The sequence below is a fragment of the Aquila chrysaetos genome, chromosome 3 (genome assembly GCF_900496995.4).
Source record: "Aquila chrysaetos chrysaetos chromosome 3, bAquChr1.4, whole genome shotgun sequence".
Classification (NCBI taxonomy): domain Eukaryota; kingdom Metazoa; phylum Chordata; class Aves; order Accipitriformes; family Accipitridae; genus Aquila; species Aquila chrysaetos.
Window position 1 is genome coordinate 1,603,885 of NC_044006.1, and position 21,461 is coordinate 1,625,345.

A 21,461-nucleotide genomic window follows, 5' to 3' on the forward strand; every position below is an offset into this window, starting at 1 on the left:
CAGACCTTTAGCAAATTACCCTGCAAAATCTTTTTTTTTTTTTTTTTTTTGCCTGCCCAGGTATGCTTTTGCATTTAGCTTGCCAGAGTTGCTGTTCTCTTCCCTTCCCCTCACTCAGATGTGGCTCGAGCACTTTGTAGGGATCCTTCCAAGAGTCACTTAGGATGTTTTGCTTTGTTGGCCTGGTTTTGATCTTGGAAGAAGCATTTTGGAGGGTGATACAATCTGGTCCAAGACTTCAGTATTGTGTCCTTAAGCCCTCTCGGTGCTGACTGCAAGCACTCAGCCCTGCAGGGCTGCATGCGTGGGCAAAGGCTCAAGGGCAGTGGGAGCCTCTCTGCAACACCCGCTGCTCCTCCCACCCACCCTCTCCCCAACAGATCCCATTCCTCTGCGGTTTTCTCCTTCAGATCCCACGAGGATGAAGGATCTGACTTGAATTAACTAGTTAGAGGGTGACCACGCTTGGTCTCTAATGTATCTTGAATTTTGTGGCACCAAGGACTGTGCCTATTTTCCTAAGACAAATGCAGAGGCTTACTTTACTACATCCACTTTTTAAAGAGCCTGGGTTAGTGGTCTATAGCAAACCTTGGAAGAAAAGTCAGCAGCACTGCATTTGCCATTAGGTCCTTGTCTCTAAAATCAGGAAGGTCACGCTGCAAAAATAGAATTCCTGTTTGTGTGGGCGGCAGCGTCCTACGCACACATGGGAAGAGCATCGGGCGTAGGCTGCTCGCCCGCCGCGGCGGTGATGGCCCCAGCGCTGTCCTCCCCGCTCTTATCAAAGAGCTGCCCTGGGAATTAAAATTTACCACCTTCTGCCTTCCCCTCGGTTTAGCTTCTCGTACACCAGGGTGGGGGGATCCCTTCTACAGCAGCTGGGGAGAAGCAACCAGGCACCTTCCCCTTGGGCGTCCCCGTGGATTACAAACCTCCCCGTTTGCAGTTGCAGCTTTTTTGGGCGTTTTTGTGTATCTGGCCCCAGGGATGTGATTTGGAGCATTCGGGTCCCCTCTCCTTGGGAACCGCAGCCCCACTCCCCCGCGCTGTGTCCAGCCCAGGGGGAAGGCTGGACCATTTCTCAGGAAAAGCTCGTTAAGCAAGCACTGGATTTCTTTTAAAAAAGAAGCTCACATGTTTTCCAGAACTGGATTTATTGTATTTGTAATTGTCTTACACCATTTTCGATCTTCCTCTGTAAAGACTTTGCATACCCTCACCTTTCCAGCCGCAAGGGATGTCAGCAGTACCCTCATTCAAGCATTTTATTATTCTTTTCCTCTGAGAATGGTGATAAACTGTGGGTCTCTGCGTCTTTTATGCTGGGTGCAAGGTATTCATTTAGCATACAGAGGCTTAAAGTCTACTTTGTTAAATCTCTAGGTCAGTTTTCCATTTAATGCATTTTATTAGTATTCTCACAATACAAAGAGAAGCCTCAGAACTAAAACAATCCATTTATGGAGAGAGACGGGCACATCTGGTTTCATACCAAGTTTATTTCTTTTTTTTTCTTTTTTTTTTTTTTTCATAATCACTTCTTTTGCACAACAACAACCTCAAGTTGACAATGAAATGTACGCGGTAGACCGAAGGGAACCGGACAAGGCTCTGTTAGCAATGGAAAGTCCTTCCACGACACCGCGCCAGCTCCCCACCCGGCTGCCCACCCGGCACGAGCAAAGGTGGCCACGGGCTGCGGCAAGAGGAGTGAATCCTGCCTGGGAGGGCAGCCGGGGTGCCGAGCCGTGGGGTTACGGCTCAGCCCCACGGCCACGCAGTCACCTTCCAAACCTCTGCCTGCAGCCCCGGGCCAGTTTGTTCCTCCCGGGGTGGACAGTTGCGTACCACGACTCGGTACTTTGGTACTTTCCATTTTCAGAGCACTTCAGAGACGTGGATGCGTCGGCTCTCCCGTGGTCCCCATGGGGTAGGGAGTGTTGGTGCCCCTTGTCGCGGCGGGGGGAAACTGAGGCACGCGGGATGCCGGGGCTGGGATGCCCGGCTGCCCTCCGCGCTCGGGTCCCGCCGTCCCGGCAGCGGGTGGGGGTGGCTGCCTCCCTGCACCCCGGGGACCACGGAGCACCCGAATGTAGGCGTTGGCCAGTGCCCCTCTTCTGCTTTACTTAAAGACAACTGACTACAAAGGTGGAGTTTATTGGTCTTACTATGTCATCTCATCCCTAGCATGGATAGTAAGAAATCTCTAGCACCGTAAACAGCCATTCCCTGACTCATTTCAAGTGGTATAAGAGTGTATGTGCATATATCGTTTCCACGTATGCATTTCTGTGCGCGTGTGCACAGCCGAGTGCACAACCACTGCGAGGGAGGAAAGTAATGCAGCGGGAGGGAATTAAACGAACCCCATGAGACGGGCTTTGCAGAGCCAGGGCCAGAGAGTCACACCGGGCTAAGCAAAAGCAAGCAAGCTGAAGTTTACATTTTAAAAGGAGCAGCAATACTGACCTACCCCCGAGGTAGGATGCATGCAATCGTGAACTGCCACCGTTCCCGGAAGGTCAACTCAAAGGTAATCCCCTGTCTGGGTTACAGCAAGATCTTTCAATGACTCAAAAATAACAAGACAAGGAATAGGCTCAGTCCAGAAGCAGTCTGAGGGGCCAGCACACCCATTTATGGGCAGAGCTGAGCTCTTCGCTGTAAGGGATAACGTGAGCGCAGAGCTTTAATCTGGGATACGAGGCCAGTTGTCCCGGCTCTCGTGCAGCTTCGCTCATCGCCCGGCTGTCGATGCCAGCTGGGAACTCATTTAGCTTCAGCTTCTCTGTCTTGCTCGAATCAGAGGCCCTTCTCCAGGAGTGGTCTTTCAAAGGTGTATGCATGCACATAATAAATTGTCACCATCTCGTCTTTCCTCCCTCACACAACTGCAAATGTTCGTGGTCCGGGCAGGGATGCTGCCCTACCAGGCACAAAGTCTCGTGTTCATATGCTGCTGCAAAAGTGGGGCTGCTAACTGTCGTTACAAGGCTTGATTCATAAACATCTATGGGAATCAGTGAAGAACCTGAAGCCCTACCATAAGGAAGGTGGCCCTGGGAATTGGGGGGGTTGCATGCCATGTCCGCGACCACGGTATGTGGGAACGGTCCGGGAATGAGGGAGGCTGGGACGGTAAGGATGTTAATGAGGATACTTAATTAGTCTCAATTGAGGCATGAAGTATGCTGCTGCACACAACCATTGGCAACCCTGGGAGATGGAGAGGCATGAAATAACCGTGATTCCAGACCGTGCCGCGTGCTGCCGGTTGGGCACGGCACCGCGTGAGCTGCTGGCGCCGGCAGCACCGTCCCTGGGGGCTTGGAGCGGCGCGGTGGGTGGGTGGACACCCTTCGTCCAGCCAAAACCGCGGGAGTTGGTGCACGCAGCCAAAGCAATCACACGTTTCCCTGATAGCGTCCAGTGGCACTGGACAAATGTCAAGCTCCCTAACATCCCCACTACATTCATCTGCACCGGGCAAACATCGCTCTGCTACACCTAAAGCATCTGGCCCCACGGATGAGGCTGTTTCCTTGGCACAACGCGTCTCGGCAGCAGTTACCTGACGTTACCAATGCAAAACTCTCCCTGCACATCCCTGCTCCTCTGACGCAGGAGCTTACCCTGCAGTAATACATTTTCCAGCCACATCCACTGTCCCTCACGGCACCGACCCGAGGGAGGTGAGAAAAATGAGTTTCCCAGTGCTCACACCTGCATGAGCACTGTGTGCTGGGCCACTCTCCTGTGCGTTTCCCATGGGATTTTTTTGCCGGGCAAAGCTATTGCAAGAATAAGTCCCCACCTGAGATCCAGGCTGGCCTCCAGGGAAGGGGAGGAGAGCGGGCACGGGGCAGCACAAAGGACCGAGATGGAAGATCCAGGCAGGAACCGAGTCCAGAGACTTGGTAGCTGTTTGGGGAGGACGTCTCTACCCAGCACAACCTGCCACCGACCGCTCCTCCTTCAGCACACGCCAAACCTCACGGCTCCTCCGGCTTCCCCCGGGGCTGCAGGGAACAGCCTGGACCCCCTCACACGAGGAGGTTTGGGTTAACATTAAAATATATGTACTAGAATTGAAGCATCACCTCTGTTCCACCTCTCAGCCTTTCCTTCTCCTCCCAGCACGAGGAGCAGCCTGTCCCCGCTCTCACCCGCCCTGCCCGCAGGACTCAGCTGCCTCCAGCTCCCGACTCTGGTGATTTTCCAGCTGCTCTCTGGTCCGGCAACCCACCCGCTAGCACCCTGCCTTCACCCAGCCCAGCCTCCGACTCCTTCTGAGCCCCCAGGAGAGCGGGAAAACAGTTGTCTCCCTTGTTTTAAACTCCTGCTCATGAGTACAACATTTCTGATAATAATAATCATAATAATCATAATAATCATAGTACTAAAAACAGTATTTACAACAAGCTCCAGGTCAGAATTACACACCAAGCAAACACTCAGCACCACAGAGAGTAGGACAGGGTTAATATCTCGCAGATACCTTCTCAGATCCCACCAACGCGGGACACAGACATTTGACAGTTTCAACCATTTCTTACACACAAACATTTCGCTTAAATTACTTTTAAATTTTTTTTTTAAACTTTTTAAAATTTCTCGTCACTATATGAATGAGGTGATGCTGGCGGTGATGCCGCGCTCTACACAGATGCTTATCTAAGACAGCTGCTACTATAAACTGATCATTAGCTACTGTTAAGAAATTCAACCCTCAGTTTCCTTCCCTTTTCCCTCTTTGCCCTAAATCTTATTTTTTTTTGTCACTGACAGCGCTGGGGCTTTCTAACAGTCCTGTCCTCCCTCCGGCCCAGGCGGAGGGGTTTGGGAGTAAGGTAGCCCTTCCTTTTAGGAGCAGAGTCCCCTAACATCAAACCGTGGCCATCGAGGGATCCCTCCCGAATCCAGCTGGGATTTCTGGGGAGATTAGCAAAGAGCCCCGGAACATGATCTCCAGCAGCTGCTGCTTTTTGGCTTTCCGTGGGGTTTCTGCAACCGCCTGATGCTCGCGACAGGCCGTAATCAATCCTTTACCTAATTAAAGCACAGGGTAGACAGAAAACTTCAGCTTCTGACAAGACTCAGTGATGATTTCTTTTTCAGCGGGGAGGAGAGGCAAGGGGATCGTTATTCCCTGTGCAGACCCCTCATCTGCTCTAGCTCCCCGTCGCTGCCTGCCATCGCCGTGCGGAGCACGGTCCCCGGGCTGGGCTGTGCCCGTGCCCCGCTGCCGGGCTGCCCGTGCCAACGTCTGCATCCCTCCTGCACTTCAGTTATTCCCCAAGGATCCTGCAAAGCCCGCCGCAGGAGTCCCTCCTCCCACCCACAGAATGGCTCTTTGGAGGCACAGCGTGCAGAGGATACCAATTACTAATAATTAAAGATTTTGGTGCCTTGGATGCCCCTTTGGTTTATTCTGGGGTCTGAGAGGGCAGCCAGGATGGAGGCCATCGCGAGGAGGAGGGAAGCGGTGCCCTGGTGCAAATACCACCCAGGCACCCTGCGCCACGTCCCCGAAACACTGCACTGGTCTGTTAAAAAAATAACAGCCCAGTAATCTCTAAGCACTGGACAGAGGGGAATTGTTGTTACCTTCTGCTTCAAATGAAAGCAGCTTCCACCGTCTCCTCTGCCAAACTTTGCTGTAGGACCGTGCTCCTGCAGGGCTGAGTCCCCAGCACCCCATCCTACGAGGCCCCGCTTGCCAGAAGGTGGCCATTCCCTGCTCTTCAGATGCGCCATTTCCACTTAATTTTTCACAGCAGAAGCAGAGCTGGGGCAAGGTGAGCAGGTCTGTGGATCTCAGCGGGAGGATGGCAGCCCCTCGCAGTGCGCGGTGGCTGCCTGGACCTTGGCTACCTCCATAAGCCACAACACTCAAAGATGAGGAAGTCCATGGGCTTTGACCGTCACCTATTTGGATCAGACGTTACTGCCACTCTTGCACGTTCTCTGCTCACCCCTACCTCCATCAAGAGACAATTTTTTCTCAAAAATAGGCCTTGAAAAGCTAAAGATAGACAAGGAATGAGCATGGGGACATCTTTTCACCCTTCCTGCAGAATTGCTCCCCTCTCGGCTCCATCTCATCCAAAGCCGCAGGTCTGGAGGTAGCAGGCAGGCAGCCGGTGTGCCCTGCCTCCCAGGGTGCTGCCTATGAGCCAGGGCTCCGGGGCTCACCTGGCGATCTCTGGTCTCGGTGTCTGCCCTGTAATGGCACTGAAGAGTCACATCCATCTTTGGAAAGAGGGAAGGATGATTATTCTGTTCCCTAAAAGGCTACTTCACAACCATGCACCGTCTCTATTGGATTTGCTTTCTTACTGGAGTGAAATCTCATGTGGGAGCACCAGAGAGCCCGCAGACCGAGCACCCTCTCCCAGGGCTCCCACGGAGCCAGGGATGCAATCGCCGTCTGCGGTTCTCCCGGGCTTCTCAGCCAAGACCTCTCGGTCCCCGCTTTGCCGGGGAGAGGGCGGCTCAGTCTACGGGCTCCTTCAGCCCGTGGCTCAACCAAAGCATCAGGCGGTGCCTGCCACGACAGGGACCTTCCGTGATGTGGCACCCGGCACCGAGCTCGGGGTGGAGACCCTCACCTACTTGCACACGGGCTATCAAAGAATCATCCAAAGATGAGGACTTTGGGTCACTGCCTGCCTGGGCTGGCTCCAGATGCAGCCAAGAGATGGGGGGGTCTGCACGCCACGTCTCCTGAGCCATCCATCCCTCTCTCGTTCCTCTCTCCTACCACTGGCAAACATGGGGCTGTTCCCTATTCCACTTCACACACAGAAATTATCACTTACTTCCCATTATTCTGAAACTGATATTTGGCTCAGAGCAAACACCAAGAGGAGTAAAAGCCCCGGATAAGAAATCCGTATCTCCGTGACACTGCTGGTTGAATTTATTAATATCTTAGGTTTTTTTACATCAGTTTAAGAAATATTTTTTTTAAAAAAGGACAAAACCCTCCAAAGAAGCTGTTTGATTGACTGATTGATCGATTGATTCTCTATTTCATGTGAACTAGTTGCTATTCTGCTTAGAGGTCCCTATGATCTGTGAATCCCCACAAGTACTGACGATTAAGGATGCAGAGATAGAGAAGCGTGTAGCTGGGGGACAAACACCAGGGGAGGGGGGGATGGAGAACCAAATGTTGCATCTAGACAAACAAAGTAAAATGTGTTGGTTGGTCGATTGGTTGGTTTGTTAACAGGAATCAGGTGCTAGATGTGTAGAAAAGCCCTTTATCCAGAGATCTCCTCCCGCTGTTCCTTGTTCCTGCGAACTTCAGCTGCGTGCAGTTCCTGCAAAGACGGGAGAGATGACACCAGGCTAACACTTTCTGCTCTTGCAATCTCTATTTTCCTCCTCTCCTGCACACAGGATTTACACAAGACAAGAAAGAGAGAACAGTTTCCCATCCAACGCAACCCGAGGACAGTGGGTTACACCTGCAAGGAGTGAAGCATCTCATCTGCGGGAGCCTGGAGGTGATGCAAACCTACAGCGAACGCGTTCATGGCTCCTCTCTGCAAAGCCCTTCGGCCACGCAGCCCCTGGATGCGGGGTGAGCCTGATCCTGTGCCTTTGAGCTTGCACTTTGCAAGATCAGCCAGACGGTATTTTCTGTACTGACCTTGAAGGACATATCCCCCCTCCTCCTCGTGCTGCTCCAGAGCGGAGCTGCTCCACAGCCCGCTTTCCACCAGAAATGAAGCGCCCGCTCCCCTGTGCCCATTGCACTGGGACGACCCCACAGGAACCAGACCCCAAACCCTGCCCTGGGCACCAGCACCCGGCCCTCTCCCGGGGCACCGCACTCGCCTTCTCGCGGAGCCGCTCCCTCAAGGCGGCGAGATGTGCTTCGCGGATCTCCCTGCTCAGCTCCATCTTGTAGTTGAGCTTCTCCTCGGCCAAGCGGCTGAAGTTGTTGTTCTCCTCCAGCGCCTTGTGCAGCACCTCCCGCTCGTGTTCCCGCTTCTCCGCCAGCTGCTTCAGCACCTGTGCCTCCTGGGTCTGCCGAGGCAAGGTGTCGGGAGAGGTGTAAGGCAACCGAAGAGGCTCTGCTGGCCTTCAACTCCCCAGAGAGGCTTTCTGACCATCTCCTCTGCTCAAAACCCCTCTGCCACCCCCCTCTATCCCATAGCACTCTTGCTTGGAAGGCGCTTTGACACCTTTTTTCCTGCTATGGGGCAATGTCTGCTGGGGCTGGGGCTCTGGGTGGGCAGGTGATTCAATGCTGAGCCCACCGGCTCAGCAAAACCGAGGTGATGTGTGTGGGCGCAGAGGCCCCTCTCTGAGTGTCACCTCATTCTTTGAATTATTTCAGCTGGTTCTCCTCTTACCCAACAACATTTGTAACATTTATACTTCATTTTAATCTGCTGTTTTTCTCCTTTTCAATACTTTTCACCAGAAGACATTTTATACCGCACTTAAAATAAAATGTGGCACAGCCAGCTGTTAGAAACACAAGGCTGTGTTTAGGTTTGGAGTTTAAGTCTGGTGTGTGACCAACTGCTACATCTCCTGCAGCATTAGCTGGTGAGAACTGCCCCCACAGCCAGGTCACACGCAGAGGACCGAGAGGACCCCATATGGTGTGGTTTTAAGAACAGGAGGACGATGATGATCACTGAGTCCAATGCCCTGCCTAAACCAGGCTGCAGAACCTCACTCCATGACTCCCATGTCTCACCTGACAATTTACAGTGGAATATAACAATAAGTGTAAGAACACTCTTCCCAGCTGTTTTAGATTGCTCCTGCTAAGCCAGTTTTAGGGTTTGGTGCAATTAGTACCCATCACAGAAAAGTCACTGCTTCTGCAGGACATCTCGTTACCTTCCTCCTCTCTTCTGCAGCCTCCAGCCTCCTCTGCAGCTCCTCCAGGGACAGGTCCTTCTTCTTGGGGGGGGAGGAAAGGATCGGGCTCTCAGGTGATAAGTCTGAAGGGGACTTCAGGATCACTTCAAAGCTCTGGCCTGATGCCCTCTTATCCAGCTGCTTCACCTCCATATCTTTGGGGAGGAAAAAAAAAACACAGAGGCTCTGTGGACCTGTGACACTCAGGAGGAGAGCGTTCACCTGAGGGCACCGAGATCTTCACATCAGAATTAGGGTGTTCCCATGTTCCGACCTGGGTGATTTTGTTCTAGCTCCAAAATTTCCCAATTAGTGATCAGCTTCATCGCCCCCCCCCCAAGTCAATGCAATTAATTTAAATTCACAGCATAATTACAGAAAGGCCATATTGCTGTTAATATCATGTATGTCACCCCAGTATGAAGCAGACAGCTTCTGCAAGCAGTTTCTTTCCTGGAAAATGTGGGTTACGTTAATAAAATAAACTGTGAAAGGAGGCTAAACAGAAAGACCCCAGGCTGAGACATGGATTGCTGCTCCGGCATGGGACAGCCCAGCATGCTGATGAGCTCCCATGTTGCCTGCAGAAGCATCATGCAAATGATGTTGTAGCTCCTGTGAGAGCAGGTTACGTACCTCCATACTGGTAGATGGTATTAGGATGGGGCTGGGTGTGGAAACAGGAGCAGATGAGGGAGAGCAGAGACAGCTCCTTCATTTTCTCCTTGTAGGCTGAAAAATAAGAAATAGCAATGAGAAGAGAGTCTAATGGTAATGGCAGCTCTTTTTCATGGAGAAATGAAACAAGTAGACACAAGGAAACCCATTTGCATCTACCAAACTCTGCAGAGGATTTTCCAGGCTGCCATAGCTTGCCAAAAGGTCCCCAAGAAGCATCTGTTCTAGAGTGGACTAAAATAGCTGCCAGTGTGGCAAATGTCGTGGGAAGACACACAATAGGAATTTACCACATCTAGAAGTATAAGTTTCTGTGGAGGATTTTCCCTCCAAAGGAGCTGAAACGCTGCAGCCTGTGTAGTTAACCACGTCGGGACAACTGCCCAGACCCTTTCTCCATTCCAATTCCACACTCAAGAGGTAAAATGACACCCATCAACACCTGGAAACATTGCTCAGCCCCTGACAAGTTAGGAATATTTCACAATTCAGCATTTCTGACCTCAGAGTGAAGAGGCAAGAAGCAGTCAGCTATGTGGAAAGCAAATGGGCATTTGAGTGAAGAAACGGTTCAGGGGTGCTGCTAATGGGGGGGAAGTGCTGTTACCCAACTTCCCGAGGTACCTCCTTCCCTGCAGAAGGAGATAAGAGAGGATGTAATTGGATTCTGTCACCACTTTGGCCCATGCAGGCAGAGGTTGATACTGGTCTGCAATGACAGTAAATGCTGTCCCCTACAAAGGACAGGGAAATACACAATCCCTTCGAGCTCTGCTGCTGTGAGCCCTGCAGTTTGCTCAACATTCCTGTGACTGGAGGACACACCACAGCATCTTCCGTGAACACAAGGGCACAAGGTGCTGCCCTAATGGCAGCAGCACCCACAGCTTGCAGTGGGTCTGTTTCTAGGGCAATCTTCACCTCTATTTTTGGAGTTTAGCACATTTAAGGCAGTGAACTGTTAGCACACACCTGACAAAGAACCTCAGAAAAAGGACTTGAAAACAGAGAGGTGCTCTGTCATGCTGTCAAGTTCTTTATCAGTGTAACCCTGACAGCATCACTGCTATGTTGCAGGTCAGCAGCTGATGGCTCAGCAGTGGGTGCTGCTGTTTCATGGATGCTGTGAGGCTCTGTCCTGGACTGGCTGCTCAGAGGACACCCAGGCATGTGGGGACAGAGTCTTCATGGCTGTGTGTCCTGCCAAACCTGCCCTGAGCCTCCTTGTGCCATTCTTCCTCCTGCCTTCACCACAGGGCACAGGCATTCTGGTGTCCAGCCTTGGCTCTGCCTCTGGATTTCCCACATGTCCTTGTGCTTCTGGCCTTGGTTTGTCCTTTCCTCACTGAGCTCCTGATTCGACCTCCAGCCAGAGGTGAATCCGCAACCTGGCTGCCAATGCCACCTTGAGGGCAAGACCCTCCACTGGGCCAGGAAAGGGAAATCCCCCAAACTTTGTGATATGAAAAGGCATTAGAGGCAGAACAATTTTTTAAAAAAACATCATCCTGTGTACCATATGCCCTCAGGAACACCTTTCAGATCTTCTCCTCTGCCTTCCCACAGCTACTCAGGTGGGAAAACAGTGGTTTCATATACCTACTTCATACTTGCACTTATTTTTCCTCCTAGGTACAGAACTTCATCCTAATTAACACCTGCCTTTTGCTAATCAACAGTCCTTGAAGCTTAGATCTTTATTGAGCACATTCCATTCTGATTTTAATACCCTGCCCAGTCCTGCTGTTAAATGGGAACCAAATAGGAACAGTTTACATCAGCAGTGACAGCCACAGAGCAGGACATTTTTGATTTTGTTCTTAATGAAAAAAGTCTTTGGAAAGCCTCTGAGAGTGCTGTATGGTGCTAGAAGTCGTGGCATGCAGCAGTAAGCTAATGTATCTCATAATGTGCTGCCAAGAGCGCTGAGGAGGGTCCCCTGGGCTAAATGAGAGACATTGTCATTTAATACAAACCGCGCACCGAGGTCGTTGCTCCACCATTATGTCTGGTCCTGGGTGAAACCAAGACATTAAGCAGATGTGCCACACCCCTAACCCACTCGTTTAATTGTCTCCTAGCACTTGTTCCAGAGCACAGTGCTTTGTATTTCATTACTTGAACTTCAGCCGGTCTGCCCAGTACCGGTTTCACGGTCCTCTGTGTAGATGAGCGTATGCTGCAGTCCCTGCCTTTCAGGAGGTCTGTTGTAGTGATTTCGCAGCTGCCTCCATTCCATCGGGATCTTCCCCGTCCCGCTTTCCCTTCTGTAGAGCAAACTGACCGTCCCTCTCCGTCAATTAAAATGAAAAGGAGCGAGAGGACAAAAGGACACCGCTTCACTGAGCTGCGGCAGTGCTTTAATGAGCTGTGGAAGTGCTGCGCGTCCTCCTCCCGACGCTGGAGCCTGCAGCTGCACCCCGGCGCCAGCCATCAGATGCAATTAGCAGCATGCGGGCGGCACACGGGTCGGGGGAGCAGGGCTGGGAGCTCCCGCGGCCCCGGAGACCGGTGGGGGGAAGATCGCGAAGAGTCCCGACCAGGCGCTCCAGGGCGGCGGGGGTGGGACGGGGAAAGCAGCGGGAACGGCGGCAGCGGACCGAGCCCCCCGCCCCGGCCCGGCCCGGTACCGGGGACCCCGGCCCGGGAACTGTCCGTTCAGCACCATCGCCCCCGGCCCGGGAGCTGTCCGTTCAGCACCACCGCCCGCCGCCCCGCCCCCGGGAGCTGTCCGTTCACCACCACCGCGGGGGAGCCCCCAGGCAGCGGCACTGAGGCCGGGGGGCTTCGGCAGGAAGAGGGAGAAGGACTGACCCCTGAAGAAATCACCCCTGTTCTACTCCCCGAGAAATAAATGGACTGCTGAAACTCCCCCGCCTCTGCTCCGGAGCCAGCGGTTACACCCGTGGGACACAAGAGCATCCACTGTGACGCTCTCGTCCTCATGCGCTTTTGACCTGACACATTCAGTGACAAATAATAGGGGGTACGTGTGTCCAACACACTGTTAATAGGCTAAAATAAGAAAAGGCATCTTATGAGGAGAGGGAGCTCCTCTGATTCAGTAAATGAAAGTAACAAACATAACCTCTGGGTCGCTATTTAGGAGACTGTGTCAATGAAGATCAAACCCAAGATTTCCTGAAGCAAGACTATGTCTCAATCACAGCTGCATCAGAAAGGGCATGCTTAAAACTCTCAGGGCTAAAAGATCAGCACTGCAAACCTCAGCACTACAATTTACTTCTGAAATATCTGCACTCACATTTGCCAATAGATATAAGGTTTTGAGGACATTATTTATGCCAGTGGAAAAAATCCTTGAACCAAGGCTGGCTAGAACATGACATGGCCAACAAGTCCCTTCCAGGAAAGACTGTATGTCTTCCAGTCCACAAATGTACATATTTTAAGAACAATTAGACAGGAAATGCTGAACTTTTTATTTAAGCATCTATTTGCATTTTTTACTTCTGCTAAGTTAGTAAAAATAAATTCAGCTTACACTGAGCAAATATTGTATATGTGTATAAATCAGTAAGGCTATCTGACTCAGTTCCTAAGGGACTTTATACCAAAGCATCACTTTGGTCTCAGAGGTGCAACAAGAGCTTTGTCTTGCTGATGGGTAGAGGATTAGGACAGGCTGCTCACTCAGGTGTGAATTACTGATACTTTACATTTCTTTTTAGGCAAACACTGCAATAGAAGGATCAGTAGCAAGTTCATTCACTCTGGTATGGTCTTCATCACTAAGTCATAACACTCCACTGCTTTCATATTAGAATTGGGGTGAAACACTGCAAATAACTGAGCTGTGTAAATTAAGAAGTGAATAAACTGTAGAAGTTATAGAAAATGTATCCAAGTCCCATCCTGTGATGTGGGGCATTTTGTTGGCTTCATAGGACCCTGGCTAGTGACTAAGCTACAATCCTATCTAAAAAGGTGCAGTCTGTTCCTCAACATTTCTGAATATTCATGCCCTGTAATCAGCACAGTCTGATCCTGCTCTGTTTATATTCCATTGCACACCCCATGCAACAATTAATCTTTATTAAAATTTTTCATCTAACTTTTCTCTGCACTGTATATATTGCATGGGCACAATTACATTGTCCCTATTGCAAGGAGAAGAAGGGAGATTACCTGGGCCTTCACCAAACCTCCAAGAGTGTCAGGGTGCTCTCGGCTTGCTTTCTCTCTAGCGACTCATTTCCTGTGCTCCCTCTAGTGCTGTACAGTACATACTGCATTTCCATAACCCTGCTGCTTCACATGAGCACTATATATCGCATTTATCCGTGTAAAGTGTTTATCTCCAGGTTAAGCCCCGGAGACACTATCCAGCTGCTCCCCGAGCGGCTGCGGTGCAGGAGATAGAGGAACGGCTGGGGACAGGCACGGTGCGCAAGCGACAGGAACCATCTTCTCGCTTGTGATGTGCCTGGCCAGTGGGACTCACCACTTATTATTCATTGAAAAGTTTTGTTCTCTGCTTCCTAACCAGATAAAGTTAAACTGTAGACTGTTTGAGCAGTCTTTTTGTTTGGTGTTTAATGATGTCCAGCAAAACAGAGTGAGGCCATTTAGGCACAACACTGATACAGAGTCATTCATAATGAACCAGAGGCACATTTATGTGCCTAATTTATGTGAATTCAGGCAATTTAAATGGATGAGGCTGGATGTTCTATGTCTGATAGCAAGGTCAAAGGAAGGTTATTACAAGAAAATAATTTGGTTTGCAAAGATAACTTTGGAGAAATAAAAATTGCTTCTATAAAGGTTATTATATCAGGAAAAAATGAGAAGATTCCAATTACAGATGTAGCTGAAGCACAAACAGAAGGTAGAGAAGCTAGAGAGACAGGGAATCGAGTCCTTGAGCACAAAGACTGCAATGCCACATACACAACAAAAGCAACCATAGTTCTCAATAAGCCTTAAGAGTACAACAGACTCTAGATATTCTCACCTGCTATGAATCCTTTCATAAAAATAATGGCCAGACCTTCACTTCAGTCTCACTCACTTCCACCTTCTTGCTCCCCAACTTCCAAAAACAGGTCAGCAGGAGAGCTCACACAACCAGAAAACACTAGTGGTTTTTTTTTTTTTGGATCAGCAGTTGTACCCCACACTGATGCCATACACCATCTCAGCTGCTCACCATGAGATTTGAGGCCCAGAAGTTACCATGGGCTCATGTGGAATCATCCATGAGAACAGGCAGATGCGAGGGTTACTCTGCCTTCTGCCAGACATCTGCTAAACTATCACCCAGGAACGATTTCCAATCGCCCTGCTCCTTCCCCCCTAGGTTTCATTTGCAGCTCATGAATAGCACATCAACCCATGTTATGCACAGCCAATGGATTTTTTGCAAATCACTCAAGCTGTAGCACTGGAACATGTGGGCTGCCCTCAGGAAAATAACCAGGGAAATCTTCTCTTCTATGGGCTCAGCAAGAGAGAAGGGCCCAAGCTGTGCAGCAGAGAGCCGGCAGCCTGGGCTGGGTGTGTGACTGATTGTCAGGAAGAAGAGAATCATGGCTTGGGTTGTTTGATAAAGCAAAGGAAGGAGCCAAATGGAGGCAGCTGTCCCAGAGTGTTTGTGGATTTGGGGCAAACATAGGTTCAGATGGTCAGGTTTGGATGAGACAAAATGCTACAAAGGGGCTGGGGACCGGATAAGGCGCCAGTCAAAGACAGGAGTCCAATGCCATGATGTGTCATGGTCACACAGCATGTCAGGTACAGACATGCTGTGTAACCGCAGACAGCCATTTGGTCTCTTTGGATCTTGGGTTCCTTTGCATTAACTGAGGATTATTGTACTTGCCCATTACACAGGGGTATTATTTGCATAAACACATTCAGAGAATATAAGATTCTCTAGTACGGCACTAAACACGTAGAGGTACCTTCAAAGAATAAAAGGATTGTTTGGAAATATGCTGAGCAGCTCTTCACCAGTTGGGATGTGCCAAAGTGCTACAGCACATGCACATGGTCTTTGGTTGCTCTCTAGCTCTTATGTATTTCTAAATCACAGACAAAGATTTGGCCATCGGTTTAACTCCCCTTTGGATAAAAGACTTTTTTTAAAAAATGTAATCTTACACCTGGAAGACTGAAGCCCATGTCAGTAGGGAAACTGGGAGGGATTAGCCAGGCATGTTGCTTCCAGTTAATTTAGGGGTGTAGAAGTTTTAGTGAGCTTCAGGCTCCTCCAAGTACTGTAATCAAGAATCATCAGCCCCGTTCACCCTAAGAAAGCTTGAAGTTGCAATCCATCCTGCTGCCCACACTGCTGTCACAAAGGTCTTATCTGCAGCCTTCCAGTTGCCACATCAGACCACAAAATCTCAGCTTTTCCTTTGCAGAAGGAGAATGTGTTCATCTGATAAAACAATGCATTCACCAGATCTGAACCAACATCAATAGGCTCCAAGAAAGGGCTCTTTTGAGATATCTAAGGGATCCTCACAGAGTCTACATGGTGCCATCAAAGAAGACATGATTTATACTTTAGAAAGAACAGGTATTTTCCAAGGATTTAGATCCATCATTTGGATACAGTGGCAAAAAAAAAAAAATACAAAAAAATGCCTACAATAGATTCTTTTGGCTTGTAAAACTGAAGTCCCAATAAAAGTACCATAAATTTCTAAGGCCATATAGACTCCATCAACACCTGAAGAAAAAGAAAACAGTGATTTCTTGAGAACACGGAGAGATGGAAAGCTTGATAGAATGGACTCTGACTCTCCAGCATGGGCAGTAGAAGTGTCAGGACAGGGCAATACCATATGGTGTCCACCAATACCATCCAGAAAAGGGGATAACCCAGACCTACATAAAGTCACACAACTCTCACATTTCAGTGTAGGAGGGGAAAACCTCGGGATCTGTCAAGGCACATTTACCATGCCCAGTCGTGAGACCAGGAATGACAAACCGGTGTTTCCTCTTGGCTCCACCTTCTCAGACACGCTAACGTTGGAGAAAAGCCCATGAGGCTGTCACCTTACTGCATCATTTCATAATCTCATGTCTCTTTATTCAACCCCGATGCCTACAAATGGTGGAGAAAGTCATATAGTCCTGCAGAGTCCAGCCAGGCTCCCCTTCCATGATGTACAAAAGCACAAAGCCTTGTGCAGATGCTGTGGGGAGGAGGTGCGAGGGCTCTGCCCCTGCAAGGTCTGCCCGGCAGCAGGACCAGCACCGCAGCTGAGCCTGCACTGAGCATGTGCTGCCGATTCCGCTGCTTTAGCACCGAAAACAGCCACCTCGGCCAGGAGAAAATGCCTGAGGTGGCAGGGAGAAAAGAGAGAGGACTGCTGGGCTGAGGGAAGCAAGCCCCAATTCTTTTCATCCCAGGGATTTGTTTGTTTGTTTAAACAAACCCAAGAAAATCTTCCCAAGGGGGATAAGCCCCCGAGCATCAGCTGCAGACAACTGCAGCTGCTCTCCCTCAGCACGCATTTGCTTTTGCTGTGGATAAAGAAGAAAGCAAACAAGACTCTTTCCTTAATTTAAGGATTTGCTTGCCTTTTTCTCCTGCCACTCTGGGCTACTCTCCATTCCTGCTATAAGTGCTATAGGCGATGGAGAGCTGCTCCTTGCAAAGGCAGCTGGGCGAGGCTCAGCCCCGCTCCCTCCCTTGGCAAATGCTGCCCTATTCTCTTTCCTCCTGCCACAGCACTGGTTTCTCACGACTTTCTACTCCTTGAAATTGTTTCTCTACTTGATCTGAGCCACAAGGAAGCACGGTTTCCCTGAAGCACGCGCTTCTTCATGATCCTAAGTCTCATGATCCTAAGACAGTAAAACTGCGTCTTTGGGAAGATGAAATATGCCATTAGGCATGTGGTGGGTTGGGAGGGTGAGAATGCACCAACTGGAAAATGCATGTTATGCCTACGCGTGTTTCATCCGCCACCTCGTCCATCTCAAGTTCGATGCAACCTTGGTTTAGATGGCTGGTAAGCCTGAGCCGTCCCTCCCACCCCCACTCTGCAAACAGGGTCCAATCCTGTTCCGTAGGGACAGCAGGGAGATGGGTGGGACTCCCGAGCGTGAACTGCCGCACACGTTCTTTGAGACAGGGATACTCGCAGAAATATATACAATAACTGGAGATTTTTTATCATAGAAACACATTTTTACAATGCTGCTTTACCATCTTTAATTGCATGCAAAGCCCAAACAGGATCAGCTGCACCCTTATACCCCGCCCCCCCATCTCTCTGTCCTTCTCTCCCCTGCATCTACTGGTCTTTTAAAAGGAGAAAGGAATAGAAAATGCACAGCAGGAGACACGGGAAAAGACCAGTGAAAGAAGCAAGAAGTGTTGCCTGGTCTCCTTCTGGCTGGTTCCCTGGCTGGGGGGGCACAAAGCACTGCCCGCTTTTCCTTTTTGTCTGCTGTTCCTGTTCAGCCCTACATCTCAGTCCTCCAGGATTTAGCTTCCCCCGCCCAAGCCCCTCTTTACGGACTGCAGAATTCAGAACCATTTCAAGAGAGAACTTGTTTTTTTTTTAAAGAAAAAGACCCTCTAAACCCACCCCCTGTTCATTGTACCATTTCAGGCTTTTCTTCTCCTTCACCTACGTTCCCAGTTTCAGCCGTTTGAATCCCTCCTCCCCAGTTAAAAGGGGCAAGACACGTCTTTAGGAAACGGCTGGACCGAAGCAGGACAGCATCCTCAGGGGCAGACTGCCATCCTGCAGCCAAACCTGACCCCGGCGCCAGGCTCGTGGGCAGCCGCGCTGTGAGTCCTGTTATTGCTGCAGGAGGGAGGAAGGGCTTCCCTTGCAGCATTTGATTTCACCCAACGCCATCAGAGGACCGCTCCCCTGTAGCATCTTCTAACGAAGAAACGTGAGCTGTGGAAGAAATCTAGGGATGGAAAGCCCTGAGAATACACAGGAACACATCCAGGTTACTCTGGTTGGGTTTGGGGGGGATTTTCTAGGGCATTACTGTCAGTCTCTTGTCCGTGTCTTTCTTTCCATTACCATTTCGGTAATACACGATCTTCACAAAACAAAATGTAATTTCTGATTTCTCTGCATCCAGCTACACGGCACGTACATTTTTTTTAGGAAAAAAAAAGCTGTATCACATTACAAAAATAATAATTAATTGGCATGCAGCAGCATCTTCTTATGGCACAATGTAACGGCAGCAGTATTTTAAATTGGCAAGTTTATCGCATGTGTATTCATATTAAAATAAAAAGCCCACCTGCTATCTTGCATCAGAGGGGTGTGTGTATGGGGGAGGAAGGGGAACAATGCTGCCATACCAGCTGCCTCCTCATCAGAGAACTCCCCCGAAACGCACGGAAAAAAAGAAAACCCCCAAACCCTCAGAATAACAATTAAAAAAATTAAAACCTGATGGTTCTATAAGAGGGTTGATGACAAGCCCCCCCAAAAGAGACGGTGTCCTACCTGAGACGGTGCTGGCCATGCTGCTGCGGTGGGAGCGGAGCGGGTGCTGCAGGAGCAGGAGCGCAGGGAGCTGCGGAGGTGCTGCAATGCTGCGGGGAGGGAGGACTGACTCAGCTGGAGGGGGCTGCAGCCATCCGCGGCAGGGAGAGGCTGGAGAGCCCAGAGAAAGGGAAGGGGTGGAAAGAAAAAGAAGGGTCACTAGTTCAGAATATTAATTAGCGTATCAGGCCTCCTTTCCTGGGTGGCTTTGACGGCAGATCCCTCCCAGGCAAGACTGCCTGCCAGAAACACAGACCCACTGCGGGGGGGGGCGAGGAGACACACCCAGCCGGGCTCTGGCAAAAGATGATTTTTCCTCCTCTTCCTCCCTTTCTTGTCTGCTCTAGATGGGCTAAACTGCCTTTTCCCTTGCTGAAAGCAGAAATAAGCAAATTAATTGAATTTAAAAAAAATTTTTTTTTTTAAACCATCCATTCCAAGGTGGTGCCCACCTGCAGGGGCAGGTCTGGAGTCTAGCTTAGCTAGGCTGAGGTGTAAAACCCAAATCTTGCAGCAGCTTTAGGCAGATAGCGAAGGGAGGAAGGCTCCCAGACAGGCTCGGCATTTTTAGGCATCTTATTTTTTGTACCAGCACTGGGGCACAAAAGGGTCTGCAGCTGGGGGGGAAACCGCTGTGAAAGTAGATGAGGAAGAGCAGAACGGAGCCTTCTGAATTCAATGGGACTTCTCTGGGTTTCTCCCCCTCCAGGCATCAGGACCTCTTTTCTTTTCCTTTTCTGCTCTGTTTTCTACCATTTCTATCATTTCCATTTGTGGCTGTTGCTAGGGGCCAACGCACCTGTGCTTGTAGAGTATCACACACACATTTGGGACCAAGGAACCCTCCCCAGTCCCTACTGCCCAGCCGCATCCATCCGACCACGGCTGCACAAACCCCACCTTGGGGCCTGCGACTGCGATCCCACGCGATCCTCCCTGCCTCTGGCCCTCTCGTGCCAGATGTTATCCTGCCGGCTGCACATCCCCTCTGGCTGAAAACACCCCAAATCTCCCAGCACGCTGCAATGCAGACACTCCCAAACAATTCCAGCTGCTGCAGGGAACTACAGGTTGTTGGAGTAGCTGCCGGCGCTTTGGCTTGGCCAGGGCAGAACCCACAGGCAGTGCCTACTAAATTCAGTTAAAAAGACAGAGATTTCCCTTTTTTCCTAATGTTCTTCCCCAATCTCCAAGTGTCCTATTCCTTCAACACTGTAGGTAAAAAGAAGAAAAATATAATAGAAAATAAGTCTGAGTCAGAATAATATTAACACTATCCACAAGTTTTCAATGCGTGTTTGCAACAGGAGCTTTTTAATTACCGTTAACTGCTCCCTGATCTGTCCAAGGCTTGTTTTGTAGTTGCAACTCCCTCTACTTTCTCCTTGGGTTGAATCTCTAAGACTTTATAGGTTATCTTGAAGCCAGCAGGCTGAATTGTCTATGTTTCAAAAGCACACTCCCCATTAACAGATGAAGGCGGCTGTCTCAGGCACCTGAATGCTGGAATAATTTCCCCCGCTCTGTTCAGGACAAGCTCTGGCTTTGACTCACCCAGCAGACCTGAGAGGGTCTGTCTACCTCTTGCGACGTTCTGGATTTTCTGGGCATAAATCTGGTATGCATTTTATTCCTTTTATTCAGAAAAAGGTACAGAATGCTTTCAAGCTGCCATGGCATGTATCGCAGTGGAATACCCTGTATGAGAAATGGTGAACAAACGATTTATGTGGCTACGCCACACATTGTACACTTTAGCTCCAATATTGTTGACGCTTTCCAGATAACCTGTCATATAAATAATGTTAATAGAGTTAATTCTGGATCTGTCTGTAACACTGGGCAATATATCTTCCTTATTTTAAATGTAACTATCTTTTCAAGTTCTCCCTGATTTTCACTAGGGAGCATCAGAAGGCACGGGGTACTTTTTTCCAAGGGATTAGGAAAAGTTGGTGAGTATTTGGCTAATGTGTCCTGTGCCTCTGTCACACATGACATCTGACCAGGCAGACTATCAGGAAACAATAGATTTTCATGGAGAATCAGCAAAGAAGTTGGTTTTGTAGCATGCACTTCTTTCACTACCTCATTGCAAATATTTTCAACTTTTTTAACAATTAAATATTCCTAGATGTCTTCTGATGTAGGAAGGGCTTCTTCCAATAACTTGTACTTTCAACAGTGCTGGAAAAAGAATTCCCAAACTGACAGAAAAGATTCTCTCTTCAACACATCCCAAAACAGAGACCTGTAACAATCCTCATGTTTCCTCATGTTTCATTACAGGGAACATTCACCTAGGGCAGTTCACCGAGGAAGATTTGCAAGTTGTGGTTGTTACCAAAAGGGTCACGGGCTCTACACACCTTACATTGCTATTTG

At 49.6% G+C, this 21,461-nt stretch overlaps 1 protein-coding gene across 2 annotated transcripts; it reads right to left on the minus strand.

Moving 5' to 3' along the window:
* Positions 1-1,140: 1,140 nt before the first annotated feature.
* STMN3 (stathmin 3) lies at positions 1,141-20,550 on the minus strand. Of its 2 annotated transcripts, XM_030009398.2 has the most exons (6): positions 20,399-20,550; positions 19,038-19,187; positions 9,529-9,624; positions 8,872-9,047; positions 7,852-8,043; positions 1,141-7,331 (listed from the first exon to the last, which is right to left on the minus strand). In XM_030009398.2, the coding sequence occupies exons 2-6, from the start codon at positions 19,054-19,056 to the stop codon at positions 7,272-7,274; spliced, it is 543 nt and encodes a 180-aa protein (XP_029865258.1). In that variant the 5' UTR covers positions 19,057-19,187; positions 20,399-20,550; the 3' UTR covers positions 1,141-7,271. The 2 variants fall into 2 exon arrangements, with proteins under 2 accessions (XP_029865258.1, XP_029865257.1); XM_030009397.2 differs by lacking the exon at positions 20,399-20,550 and having other exon boundaries at positions 19,038-19,319.
* Between the last annotated feature and the right edge of the window lie 911 nt (positions 20,551-21,461).